Raw genomic sequence first — 14,449 nt, forward strand, 5'->3', positions numbered from 1 at the left:
CAGTGGTTGGGTTTTTTCTCCAGTCTTTCTCGAGGGTGCGACAGAACTTCTTGGATTTCTTAAGGTCATCGTTGAACCAGGGGAAATTTTTGATACCTTGTTTGATATGATGTTTTTTCAAGGGTGCTATATCGTCAGCACTGTGGGTGATCCATTGTGTGAGGTTGGTGGCTGCGAGGTTTGGGTCCGATGATTTTGCAGGAGGGTTTTGGAGAAGCGATGTGAAGAGTTGGTCGGTGGTAATTTTGTTCCAGTTTCTGCTGGGAATTGGTTGAGGGTGGTTGTGGGTCGTAGTCTTTTTGTAGTTTAAGTGGACGCAGCTGTGGTTTGTCCAATGGAGAGCAGTGGTGTGATTGAAGGAGATGTGCTTGCTGGAGGTGAAGATTGGGTCGAGCGTGTGCCCGGCATAGTGGGTGGGGGGGTTGACAAGTTGTCTGAGTCCGAGATTGGCGAGGTTGTCCAGAAGGGTGGTAGTGTTGCTGTCGTTGTTCTTTTCCAGGTGGAAGTTGAGGTCTCCCAGTAGAATATAGTCCTCGGAGGGGAGGGCGTGTGGGCTGATGAAGTCAGTGATGTCTTCGCTGAATTGTGTGCGGGGTCCTGGTGGCCTGTAGATGAGGGTGCCTCTGAGTGTGGTCTTGGGGTCGGTGTGGATCTGGAAGTGAAGGTGTTCGGCGGCAGCGAGGTTTTCGTTGGAACTGGTCGTGATGCGGATGGTGTTCTTGTGGACGATTGCGATGCCTCCTCCAGTCTGGTTGATGCGGTCCTTTCGGATGATCTTGTAGCCGTCGGGGATGGCTATGGCGATGTCGGGTGCTGATGAGGCGTTCATCCAGGTTTCTGTTAGAAAGGCAACGTCCGGCGATGTGGTGTCGAGTAGGTTCCAAAGGTCAATGGCGTGTCTGTGAACCGAGCGGGTGTTGAACAGGATGCACTTCAGGTGGTTAGTGTCGGAGATCTGTTTGGAGTTTGTGTATTTGGTGTGGGTCCTGATGCAGTCGAACTTGCAGGAGTATGTATGTAAATGTAAATGTATAGGCATTTATATAGCGCACTACTTACCCGGAGAGTCCCAAGGCGCTTCGACCGCTGCGAAACCCTTCCTGGCTTCCCTGAGAGATGGTCCCTTAATGGGTATCTCCAGGGTGAGACCAGGCATCCCCGGCGGTCTGGTGGGGCCGTTAGTGAAGATGAGGCAAGCTAATGCCCAGAGTTGCCGAGTGTGAACGCTGATCAGAGTGGGCACCGAGGCGAGAGAATTATCGAGTCCGCTGACCCTGGTCCAGAAACCTGCCGCGCCGGGAATCGAACCCTGGTCCCGGGCAGTCCTCTGCTCTCGGGTCTGCCGCCTCTAACCAGTGAGCCACACTACTTCACGAGTAGCAGGTGAAGGGTTCATGGGTGTGTCCTGGGGCGGCTTGGAAGCAGATAGGGAGTCGGCCGGGGTTAAGTGTTGAGAGGGTTGAGGCGTCATATGTTATGCGAGTGGAGTGGATTTTGCGAGGGCTAGGGGTTTTGGCGCTGGGCACAGTCCAGGCGCGGACAGGCGTAGACGGGCTTACCTTTGGTGCGCATGGGGCGATGTCCGCTGCGCGAGAACGCTGCGCGTAGGCTGTTCTGACATAAATGGATAGTGGGGGGGCGGAGCGAGGGCGGGTCAGCTGGGAGGCGGGAGCGGGGTGGAGAGAGGGGCTGGGAGGCAGAACAACAAAATGGTGGCAGCCAAAAACAAAAGCGAAACAGCACAAGCAGGGCTCTGGTAATGTAAACAATGCGAGCTTTGCAGTAAGCGCTACGAGATAGTCAATCACCAATCAAAATATGCAAAGTGGGCTATGCGCTATAGCGCTAAGCTACTACTCAGGCACTATTAGATTTTTAATGATTAAGAACGCTATCAGAGGGAGCAGAGCACAATAACGTAATGGCAGCCAAGAGCAGTGAAGCGCTACGATATCAGCAGAGCAAATAACGTGATGGCAGCCAAGAGCAGTGAAGCGCTACGATACCAGTGCGATACCAGTGCCAGGGAGTCCTTCCTTGGAGTAGACTTGTCTTGCTGTGCCCTCCTGGTAGAAAAACGTATATATCTAAGACAACTATCAGAGCTCTACTGAGGTAGTCTGGCAGCAAGCAATGTTGGTAGCTGCCAGGTTGTGCACCGACAGGTCTGGTAAGACTCCTCCGGCTAGGATTTAAATAGTTTATGTGGGCTAAATAAATGTGAATGAAAGGTTTATGGTATCCGTAGGCCCGAATTATGCCTATTATATATAATGATCACTAAAGGCACCGCCACTAATATGGGATTAGCCATAATACAGGCACTAGGTCCCATAGGCCACCAATGACTGTACACAAACCCTAGAACGAACATGGAGAAGATTTTGAGGATTAATGGATACGAAAATCACTGAGGATTATGAACAATGAACTGTACAGAGGAGGACCCATTGTTGATGGCCCAGGACTTCCAAAGCTTTAATAGTGTCAAGGTTGAGCGCACAAGTGTGGCAGGCTACAAACCTTCAAAGGAAATTAAGGAATACACGGTCTGAGCCACTGAATGCCTTACTATCGATGGTTCACCACATGCAAAACACTTCCTTGTTTGAAACCCTCTGTGTGAGAATGGCCCTATGCACAGGAGGATTAAATCGTCGGTACCTCACCTTTCTTATCAGTGCCAAGATCAACATGGCTAAGGTGTACCAAGCAAGCGGAGCTTGGTTTAGAAGGTAACATGAGGAAAAGAGGTGGGTTACATTTCTAGAGGCAGACGTCAGCAATACAGGTGATTTTCTGGGCTTAAATGTTCCAGGCACCATGCAGAACTTAAGGACTTGTCCCTCCTTCCAATGAAAGGGTAAACATGCATGACTCTTTTCCAGTGGTCTCACTGTAGACATATTGCAGAAGGCACAGCCGTCATTGCTATGATTTCCCTCAACACACGACAAGCATTTAGCTGATGAACTCACCTGAAAGGGGAAGGCCTGACAGATGGCACCCTCTCTAAAAATCATGTGTTGCTTACTTTTCCGATGTTAGCAACGACTGGAAAAAGCAAGCACTGGACAAAGCCAATACTTCTGACGCATGTAATACACAAAGTAGGCACAGGCTTGCGTTATTATGCTATGCATTTGAAATTGTGAAGCAGTAAGAAGCTGTAACCACTTCACCTGTGATATAATGTTTTGCACAATGTAAACATCTGTGATATGCTATGGCTCTGATAGTATGGAAATCATTAGCATTATCAGCAGCTACAGATACAGCTTTCTGTAGCCAGACACTAAAAAAGGGACAGCAAAAGTGAGGGGGAAAAGTAAAATACGAAAAAATAAAACATTCCCCAAGCATCATTGAGGGAAATGTTACCTGGCATGAAGTAACCTACTATGATAAAATGTTCCAACATTGAAGAATCACAGAACAACAGAAATAATATAAATAATTGAGTTACAATATGGTTGGTGAGATGGTTAAATGAAGGACATTGGTAAAGTGACTTGAGAAGAGGTTTATCGACAGCACAGTTGTAGTGGGATGGTGACATCATACTGTTTCTATACATATTTCACAAAATGGTGTGTATTTTGAATAAAAGTACATAACCCTCTCCTCAAATCCGAATTCCTGAATAGATGCAAGCATTTGTACTATATACATATTACTACTCAATCAAAAATAATTATTCTTTCTGAAAGGCTTTTTGAGGAGCATCTATGTCCACAACGTGAAGTGTGCAAAAAGCGGAGGCAGATTTTAAAGTGCTTGAACATTTCTGCACACAGGAGTGCAGCGATAGCAAACCTCAGCTTTGTGTTTGTTGAGATTATATTTTATCGAATGGCAAAATTATTTGATTTATATAGTACGCATCTTGATTTGGTATGCTTCAGTACAAGGTCATAAAATCCAAAGAGCTGCTTTGCATCCCTGAAAATTAATGTGAGTTATATTCCTAAAATACAGCTTCTAGAGTGTATTGTTTTATATATTTAGCACTTCAAACCCAGATGAGATTGCAATGTCTTTGATTGTAATTGTGTTACTTGGAGACCTTTCTACTGATACGGTTGCAAGGGGATGAGTTTGCAGAGAGGAAAAATTGCTAGGGGATTGGAAACCTGCTCCAATCCGAGCACATCATGAAATGTTCTTAGGAGTGACCTTGCTCATAGATATTGCACTATGGGAAATAGCCAGGTTTTAAAAGTTCTCCTAAATTCAAAGGGGTTGACCCATACTACTAGAAATGTCGACAGTGGTGTCAGTATAGGGACAGAGTTTATGTTGACGGAACAGAGAAACAGAGATCCAGTACCGTAAGTGGCTCATTGAGTGATGCGTCTAGCCACAGGCAGACGGTGCAAACTAGACTGGTAGACCAGTAGTTTTTTTCTACAAAATGAAGGTTTAGGAGTAGTCTGACTGCTGTGTTATAAAATAAATACCGTTGGAGTATATATCTATAATTTTTTTTAAACAAATGTATGCATTTTTTAAATGTGTACGGTAAGGATTTAAGGTTATAATAGGTTTGGCCAAATCGTAAAGTTACATAGGCACCGTTCCACTTTTGAACTACCTCTTTCTAATAACAAACAATGAATTAGACTCATTCCTCTTTACAACCACACATTGTCTGGGGGTGAATTGGTATCCAGGGGCACGGGGAGGGCTGGGACATAAAGAATCAGAATCTAAGCTCTGGGCCACCGGTAGCCTAGCAGGGGAGGGAGCGATGTCTCTCCGTCCACGTTCTCTTTTGTGTGCAAGATAGGGAGCAAAGGCTCCGGCAATGAATGGGAACATGGCCTAGGTCCTCTGGATGGTAGAGACCTTCTCTATGCAGCCCGGAGGAAAAGGCTGAGTACGTATCCGAGGATCCCTGGGAATCTGAGGGAGCATCACGTAATTGCGAGAGTAAAGTCTCCCAACCATGAGCCATCGGGCGACATCTTAGGACTCTGGCCTCCTTCTGGTGCAGGGCCACAGCCTCAGCTCTCGCAGGGGCGTAGTAAGGGGAGGTGGGGGAGTTCCGGCCTGGGCGACACGAATTTGGGGGCCGTGGCCTCCCCCCACTGTCACTCTGGGGCGCCTCCCCCATTAGGGCAGAGGAGCGTCGCCCCACTGCTTTCTCGCAGTGCGAGAAGCAGAAACATAAAATTGTAAAACTACCATTGTATGTTTCTGCTTCTCGCACTATGAGAAAGCAGAAGGGTTTGGTCAGGGGTGGGCGGGTCTGCTGGAGGTCAGTTGAGGAGTGGCTAGCCCAATGCTGTAAGCCATGACTGTTTCGTCGCCCTCAGGGATCGACCAAACCAGTCAAGCGCACTCTCCCTTTTCACCATGTACTCTACATGAGGCCTATATGGAGAAAATGGCCTCCCCATAGGTGCCTGGCTGGGCACTGTCCCCACCAATCAGAATGCCGCCATTGCAGCGTTGTGATCGGATTTGGGAAGGGGAGAGAGGCTGCCTGCTTCCTGTTCCATGGACCCGGCCAGGAGCAGAGACGGCACGGGACCCGGGAAGGTAAGTTTTTTTTTTTATTAAATCCCCCTATCCCGCGTGACACCCCACCAGAGAGTCATGCCAGCCATGACTGCTGTCACCTACTTTTTCGGGGCGGCAATGCCCCCGGCTCTTTAATCGGCCGCCGCAGGGCGGCAAACGAAACTGAGTAATCTCGCCAGCAGCAAGTCCTCCCCCACTTCAACGCGGGAGGCAAAGACAGTGACAGTGTAAAGGTACTCTACCAGAGCTCTCGGCTGGGAGGTATGGGGAGCTTCCAGTGAGTCGTGACAAGTTTCTTGGCTAGGATAAGAGCCAAGTCCAGGAACTGCGGCACTGTTGTACGTTTATGTGATTATGTGCAAATGCCCAGGACTCCCGCCTCCCACCTTGATATGCCTTATGCCTAGGATAACTGTAACCCGATAAATGATGAGAAGGATTGTGCTCCAATATCCCTGAATTCTGGTGCCATCCCAAAGCATATGGCAGATCATTCTCCTACATCATGGCCAAGACCTGGAATGAACTCCCCCTCAGCCTCAGACGAAGCCCTACACTGCAAGCCTTCAGAAAATTGACCACCGTTGCTTGTTAGTCCTCTTGAGTGACACAATGGAGCAGGTGTAGGAAAGAAAATGTTTCCAGGGAAACAAAAAAACATGCATGGTACCTTTGCTGGACATCCTTCATGAGCTGGTTGATGTCTACTTCACGTTTTCGAAGACTTCCAAAGGAAGTGTGACTTTGCACACAGCCTTTCCCGGCAGTATTTAGCTCGACAGGGCCAACTTCAGTTCCAATGCTCCCACCTACGCAATTTCCGAATCTTCCATCATATTTCACAAAGTCAGACTCCACAACAACTATAAATAGACAAAAAAAGGTCAGCATGTTCCTACTGCATTTTATAGACACAGACATAGACAGCTACAAAAAGGCTCAGAAAAATGTTACTTAATTTTCTTCAATCTCTGTGTGCTGTGGTTTTAGGATTGTTTGGGAAATAACAATTTCTTGTATTTTTATGATGCATATTTTAAAAGAAGACTATGACTAAAGAGCTGTTTCTTTTTTACCACTTCAATGGCCGGATGATGACCGCTATCCTCATCCAAAAATTATCTCCTAGGCCACAAGCCAATTGCTTACTTAAGTGGCTTACTTGATTCTGTTATGAAAGGTCATTACAAGGGCTAGCCACAGCAGCCTTTGCAATAGAGAAATGTGCTACCATTGTTATGGGTGCACCTCAGACAATGTATGCAAAACATGAAGTGTTTTCAATAATTCAGAAGGCCAAAATGAAACTAACAACATAGAGAGTATCAGGCTATGAAATAATATCATTACAATCTCTCAATGCAATTTAGTGCCATACAGTCAACCCTGCCTTCTTCTTTGTACACTCTATTACAAATTCAGACGATGATACCCATGACTGCATCACATATACTCCAGATGAGTGTAGCAAAGCACAAGAAGACCCTATTCCGGGTAGTGCTGTATATTTTGTGGATGGGTCTTCCACAGCAGATCAGGACACGGGAGTAAGACACAGGCTCAGCAGTGGTCAGTTATGCACCTTGACTCTTCAGACACACTGCAGATAACAGAGCAGATAACTTTGTGGTCCCATTATTCATCCCAGGCTGCAGAGCTAGTAGCATCGGTGGCAGCCCTCAAACACGGGGAAGGAGAAACAATGACTATATACCCATATTAAGCCTATGTCATCACAACAGTGCACTCCAGCATTATGGGCTGGAGCAGATGGGAGTTCCTCAAATTTGATGGATGGCCTGTCATGCATTGCTCCCTCTTAGAAGACCTGATGCAAGCCCTGGCACAGCCACACACAGTCTTGAAGTGCACAGTCCACACAAATGCCCAAAACGTTGTATCCAACAGCAATGCCCAACTGATGTCAAGGACGCAGTGAGACGCCCTCTTAACAATTCACATGCCACAGTTTTATTGGCGACTGACGCATCAGCTAGTGGCACCTTTGGACCCCCTGGATGCTTCCAAGCATTACACAGAGATAGCTCACCTGCACTTAAGAGAGACACAAGAAAGTACCCCAGAGCATGAGAAACAGTTGTAGGAAGCTTGAGGATGCACACAGGCAGGAACAGATTCAATATATAGTAAGATATTCACAGGGAAGCCTGTCGTGACCCAAGCATTACTACGTTTAGCCCTAAACCAGCTACAATTCCCTTCGCACACTGCCAGAGACAATATGTCCCTCCAAATGCGTCAGGACTGGTTTGTTCCCAACTTACATGAGATGATCACAATGTACTTACACACCTCCGTGTGTCAGCAATATTCACCAAATCCCACCTTCAAGGTAAAAGCTTCTACAATATCGCCAACTACAAGGACCCTTTAAGAAATTGCATATTGATAATATCGATAGGATTGACAGATGCAACCGTTATCGCCACATTATAGTTGTAGTCTGTCCATTCACAAGATGGATCGAAGCTGGATCTTGTGTCCACTGTGATGCCAAGTCTGCTACTAATTTTCTGATCCGCGAGATGATACTGCGATTAGGAATTCCAGAGGGGATCAGATCTGACAATGACATACACCCCCCTGTTAGGCATAACACACAGGCTCTCATGAGCATATCATCCCCAAAGCAATGGCATTGTGAAGTGCCTTAATGGCCTCCACAAGAACAAACTAAGTAAACTGTGTGTAACCTTGAAAAAGAACTGGTTGGTTGTACTATATCCGACTAGCACTGTTCGCCCACAGAAACAACCCAGGATCAGATCACCATTTGACCCCACATTAGATAGTGACATGGAGACTAACAAGTACATTTGTGCCTCCAACTAGACATAAGTTGCAAACTAAGAGTGCACCTGAAGTTGTACAAACTAAAATGACTGTTTATATGGTACAGCTAACAAAAGCTGCAAAGTTATTTTCTTAACAGGTTACCCGAGCTGCTGACAAGTGCGCCAACACACATCCGGCAGATGAGCAAAGGACACCCTTGCCATTGGGAATGTTAGTGTACACAAAAAACTTTATTCACACCTGGAAGGACAGCAAAGTCAACTGATTTTTCCAGTGACTGACAGTCCAGCTACTGAGGTGAAAGTCCAAGGCCACAAACCTTAGTACCACTTAGCAGACATCAGTGTGGCACCGACCTTGCCATCCACCCCTTCGGACACCACGCTGTAAAAAGAGGGGGGAGAACAGGAGAAGCAACCGGAATAAAGCCTGCCACTACTACTACGAGAGTCACTTATTTCAAGTTATGTATTTCAGTTTTATTTTTCCTCCTCTGTGCACTAATATTGATGTCCGAATGAAGTAACTTTCAGCTAAACATCTACCCCCTGATTGCGCTGTTAGGTCAGTACTCAATTTCACAGGATCAGTATTTATCCATGATAAATGGCATACCGAGGCCAAGTTCACATGTAGAGCTATATCATTGTGGAATGGCATAGAGACAAGCAGCCCTTTAAAATTTGAAAGGATAATAGGACAATGTCTGCAAATATAGGATGCAAACATACAGGGATATACATAGATAAGAACATACACCCTAAAACAGCAATTAAACTAACTCAATTTGCTCTTTGTTTCAAAGGAAATGGAACAGTAGAGTTGAGAAGGAACCTCAACTGCAAAACCACAGTGGACGACAACAACATGCAGTGAAGCACCGCCAGTCAGATAATCACTTTTGGCAATGTGGGTCCTAGCTCTACATGCAGCTACCCCCGAACTGGAGTGTGCAAAGACCTTGTTGCATCACCATGTGAAGAAAAGAGCTGCAGAGTTCTTTGGCAATGCAATTTGGTAATATGTTCTACAAGAATACAGACTCATTAATAATGCCCCTCTCTTCTACAGCAGCAGCCTACCATGGATTCAGACGAAAGCAACTGAACGCTGACTGCAGATAACATAATGGTAACTCATGAAGGTCACAAATGCAACAGAAGATGGATTCAATGCGATCAACGAAGAACTGCGTGCAATTAAGCTGATGGTAATGCAGCACAGATATGTGCTGGACTTAATGACGGGGGTGTGTGTGTGAGAAGATTGGGTCGGCCTGCTGCACACATGTGCCATCCAATGATGAGGACAATGGGACACTGACTAAGGCCATTCGGATAGGATGACTTACACAAGAAGATGGCCGTTGGGGGTGTGTGCTCCGGCTGAGTGGTACAAGGGCTGGTTCAAGTGGATGCCGTCCTGGATGTCGGTGTTGTTCAAGGCCTCATTGCCTCCGTTTGTTGTGTTGCTCTTTACAAGTCTTATTTTTCATGTGGTTATATCATGCTGCAAGAAGTAGATAGCTAACATAGGAGGAGAGCTTAGAGTTAGGAAAAGTGCTAAGGATCAAAAGGGACAAAGTAGTGAGTATGAGGTAATCTCCTAGAAGATGGGAGGTTCAAAGAGGTAGTTAAAAAATAAACTAGATGGTGAATGATACAGGAAAAACTGGGATACATTATATAAAGACCCACACATATTTAAGGCCTAAGGCCCCCAGGCAAAACTTTCAGGTCAGAGATAGTTTTTAGATTAGAGATAGTTTTAGGTCCCTGTAAGTAACGCAGGCCAGGCCCGTACACGAAACAGCAACGTAATGAAAAATAATGTGTTTAGCAGAAATAAACAGGTCATATTGTACAGTAAAGGTCTGGAAACATCTTAGGGTTAGCTAGTTGGACTACTGCACGGAAATGAGATCATATCTCCCTCCAAACTCAAGAAACCATCAGCGAGTAGTACATAGGTATAAGAAATAGGTTACCACCATCCCCATATGCTAGAAATATGAGCTGAAATAAGGCAACCACATTAGGGACTGTTTCCTTTCTCAATTTGCTGCTGGTACATGCACACATTTATTAAGCACATACACAGGATGGGCGACCAGATGCACGCTCTGCCTTGGGAAATAATGACGCACATGCCTGCTTGTGCTGAAAACCACACTTTACATTTAACGGCTAGATGACTTAGTGAAAGAAACTACATGTAAAAGGCCAGATAAGCTTGATCCAATCAGCCTCGAGCAAGATATAATCATGTGCAGCACAGTTAGACAAATACATCTTAAAAGTAATTTAAGTTCGGAGAACAGAAAACCCCCGAGGGATTTCCGCTAAACATGTGAGGTGAGGGCCATATGGAAATTGCTACATCTGGGGATATCATTGTGTATGTTGATGACGCAAATGATGCATTCTCTCCAGCTGACTTCATGCATTAAACCCATTTTGCTTTGGCAACTTGTTTCTTGGTGTTTGTTCAACAGCTTTTCCCTCCAACAATTTCCAATATCTCTTCTGTATGCCCCTGAATCCTTCAACTCTTTATCTGCCCCTCATTGTTCTATGACTCAATATGTACATGCAGGACATGCATTTAACACATACGCACTGCATACTAACATGATGTAGGTTCTATTGATCATTACATGACATGTTGCTGTCAAAGTCTTTTCTGATGTGCAATTTCGGGTGACAAATTATTTGCGCGAGTTAGTAATTTTAATGATGCACATGACTAACTGATGAATTAATGATTTTCTGCTTAAAACGATATAACTATGTCATATAGAAGTGTGATTAATAATGTTGTTTAAAGTGCCACATTTTCATGTGAGACTACAACTTGTGGTGTCTTGCCTGTCCTGCTCATTTCCCTCTCCCAATCAGCTAATCGCAGCAACTCTCCTCTCCCTTCTGTTTACGCAAAACATGGGGAGCTATGATATAAATGTACCGTAGTGTTAAAAAACATTTATTGGGAATGGAACTTTCATTGTGTACCTATTGTATAATTTTGGAGGATGTCCAATGTTAGTTCCGATGTCGTTGCATAGAAGAACTTAATTCTATGAGCTATTGTTAAGAACATTTTCATACTGAGTTGTGCACCTTGGCAGTGCAGCTGCTGAGGAGGCAAGCAGAAGATTTCTTTTACGTTACGAAAGGGATTAGTGTTAAGAGCTTTTTGGATTTATGGAAATGCTTTTGATTTGCCAATCTGACCGGGTGATACTTTCTATTTGCCTCCTGAAACTCGGTCTGATTAATTTAAGATTTTCCTTACATAGGATGCTGTCAGTACTCTTTATGAGTTTGACACCAAAAATGTAGGTTGACTAACTAGGGTTTCTGTTATGATTCAGAACTCTGTATATGAACCTTCATGACAGGATATGCAAATTTGTTTTTGTAATGCTCGTTTTAATGATTCTGTATTAAATCTTTTAAACCTAATGTTGATATAGTACTCATTTTTTGAGTGGCCCCAGTTACTAATTATAAATTTTTCTGCTAAGAGCGTGTTTTAATGGAGTGGGTAGTCTCATCCGTTAGATCAATGAGAAGGCTTGTAGAGCTGAACTGCCTAAGGTAAACATTGAGGTTCATTCAGAGATCGTTGGGGTTCGGTTCCCACACTACTTTCACTGGGCTCGTGCCACGTAACTCTTAGCAAAGGCAGCAGCCTTTCACCTCTATAAGGTTAGTGCTTTGGGCGCACCTCCCGGTCCAAAAAGATTGCAATCCGTGAGCCAGGCATGGTGTACGCAAATGGCTCATGTTTGTCCATGATAAAATAAATTAGCACCAGGGATCCAGACATCATTGCAGTTAGGGCACTGAGGGCTGGGGTACACACCCATCAACATACAAGGGACTTTTCCGTCCCAACGCCTCTGCACAGTTGGGCTTCAACTAAAACCTCCAAAGGACATAGGAGGTGGCACTAGATGATTTTGTTCTTGCTGTGACAGAAGAGATATGTAACTGTTTGGGCAGTGATGGGGGTCCAAAGCCCCATTCTGCATGGACCTGCCACCTCTGTAAGATCTGCACCCCTTTCTCCTTGCACAATGAAAAGGGGGAAATTAAAATGAGATTGGCAGGTCTGCTTCCTACGTCCCTTCTTCACCCCTCATATTACAGCATACATCCATGTCACCATACTGTATTTCTCAGTGAAGCCTCTGCCCCAAACTCTGCGCAGCATTACTCCTTCCAACTTTCTCATTCCTCCTGAAAACTGAACTCCCCTGCTTAGCCTTCTTCTCCTGCAGCACCCTCCCTTGGACTCTCTTAAATAGACATCATTTTAAGTCCAATAGCCACAACCTGAACTGCAACAATGTAAAATCATGCTCCCTAACAAAAGTGATAAGATGCTTCTGAAATTAAAACGACTTAAACATACCTAGACAGATCTAAATGTAAAGGCGCCTTGCGTCATGGGGGCCTATATTATATGCCTCATATACGAAGTGTCTCCACTTATTCTATGTATACACACTCCAGTCTGACCATTGCTCAATACACGTGCATCTTTGCAAAGTCCAATACTTCAATCAATACTTTAGATGGATGGCTGACACTGGCCTAACTCTCTTGGCATTGTTTGATAAAGTGCACCGAGTGCCTCATCAAACAGTGTCTGCCCCATCACCCCTTCCCATTGACCACTGTCACTTTGCTTCTATGTTTTAGGACAGAACCCTTTCACATGGAAGAGCCCAGCTGCTCCTAATGAACAAATGACAACTGTTACAATAAGAAAGCATTCTTAAATAGAACAAGGATGAATATGGTAACAAATGTGATATCCATTTCTGATTTTCATTGTAAAACTGAAATAAGAAAACACATTTCTTTTGTTCAAGTAAGCGGATATCAAATATTGTCCAATGGCTGATGCCGGATTAAAGAAATTAATTTTAAAATGAAAAGCCTTCAAATGAAAATTGAAAATGTGCAGCCTTTTTAAAAACATTTTTTATTGTATTTATTGCCAGAATAATTAAACTTACATCTTGACAAAGTACATTACATATATACATGTAGCACAAGAATTGAATCATTCATTGCTTATTACCAGCAGACCACAAATACATTTCACAAGACCCATAACAGTACCACTCCCCCACCATAGGAAATAAGGCCTCTATTACAATATTACATTATTATACTTCACGGTAAAAAATGTCGCTCTGTAAGGGGAGCCTCCTAATACCAAGATCACCAATCGAATGTGGCCATTTCAATCATTTGTCATATCATGGGACAGAGTTAGTGGCTTCCAGCCCATCGCACCTGCAGTCCCATAAATTAACTTGTGTCGTCTGGCACCACTCCTCCTCCATCCTCTATCCCAGTTTCTTTACTTACTTAATTTAACTGGTAGGGACCCCAGTAATTCCTGGGGCGATTCTGGGGGAGAAGTAGGTCACTATACCTCTCTGCCTGGGTATGGCAGTACACCATATCAACATGCCATTCCTCTACATTAGACAGTGGTCCAAGGGCCCATCTCATTGCGACCCAACGCTTTGTACCAGTCGGCGTATTGACTTATCAACCCCCTGATCGTGACCCAAGAGCGCCAGCATCGGAACCAGCTACAACCCAGTGCCAGTAATCGCTTCTAGTTCCTAAAATATTTCACCCCAAAACTCATAGGTTCCCGGGCCGAGCCTGACCACTTGTTGAAACCCGGCTTCAACCTCCCCACACCTCTGACAGCTTGAGGAGTCTCGTAACCCACATGGACAAAGGCGCTCAGGGATATAGTAGACTCGGTGACGGTATTTGAAATGGGTCAGTCTATTTATTCTGTTTTGGGAGATAGCCTGGGTCTTAGAGCAGCAATATTGCCACTGTCGCTGATGGGCCTGCCCAGGTCCCGTTGCCAGTCCAATCTAGCCTTTAGCCTTTGTGGCCTGTGCACCTCCTGTGCATATGTATAGAATTTAGTTGTTAGTTTCAAGGGTGATTCCATCTGCAGTAAAGCTGTCAATGCCGGCATAGTCTACAGCTCTAACATGTTGTCCCCCAGAAGCTCCCTCAGAGTTCGCCTAGCCCTGTAATAGTGGTATGGTATTAGCCTC

The 14,449-nt window shown here is 44.9% G+C and overlaps 1 protein-coding gene across 5 annotated transcripts in view; it reads right to left on the reverse strand.

Annotated features, from left to right (window-relative positions):
• The window catches only part of GSDME (gasdermin E), a 617,497-nt gene that overhangs the window by 299,603 nt on the left and 303,445 nt on the right, over positions 1-14,449 (reverse strand). For all 5 annotated transcript variants that reach the window (XR_015300706.1, XM_086941684.1, XM_086941686.1 and 2 more), the window contains exon 3: positions 6,197-6,389. Coding sequence is in view for 4 of the 5 variants with exons in the window: in XM_086941684.1 (XP_086797810.1) it covers positions 6,197-6,389 (193 nt within the window). In the remaining variant the exon portion in view is untranslated. The remainder of the gene's footprint in view (positions 1-6,196; positions 6,390-14,449) is intronic.

Source organism: Lissotriton vulgaris, chromosome 10 (genome assembly GCF_964263255.1).
Source record: "Lissotriton vulgaris chromosome 10, aLisVul1.2, whole genome shotgun sequence".
Taxonomy (NCBI): Eukaryota; Metazoa; Chordata; class Amphibia; order Caudata; family Salamandridae; genus Lissotriton; species Lissotriton vulgaris.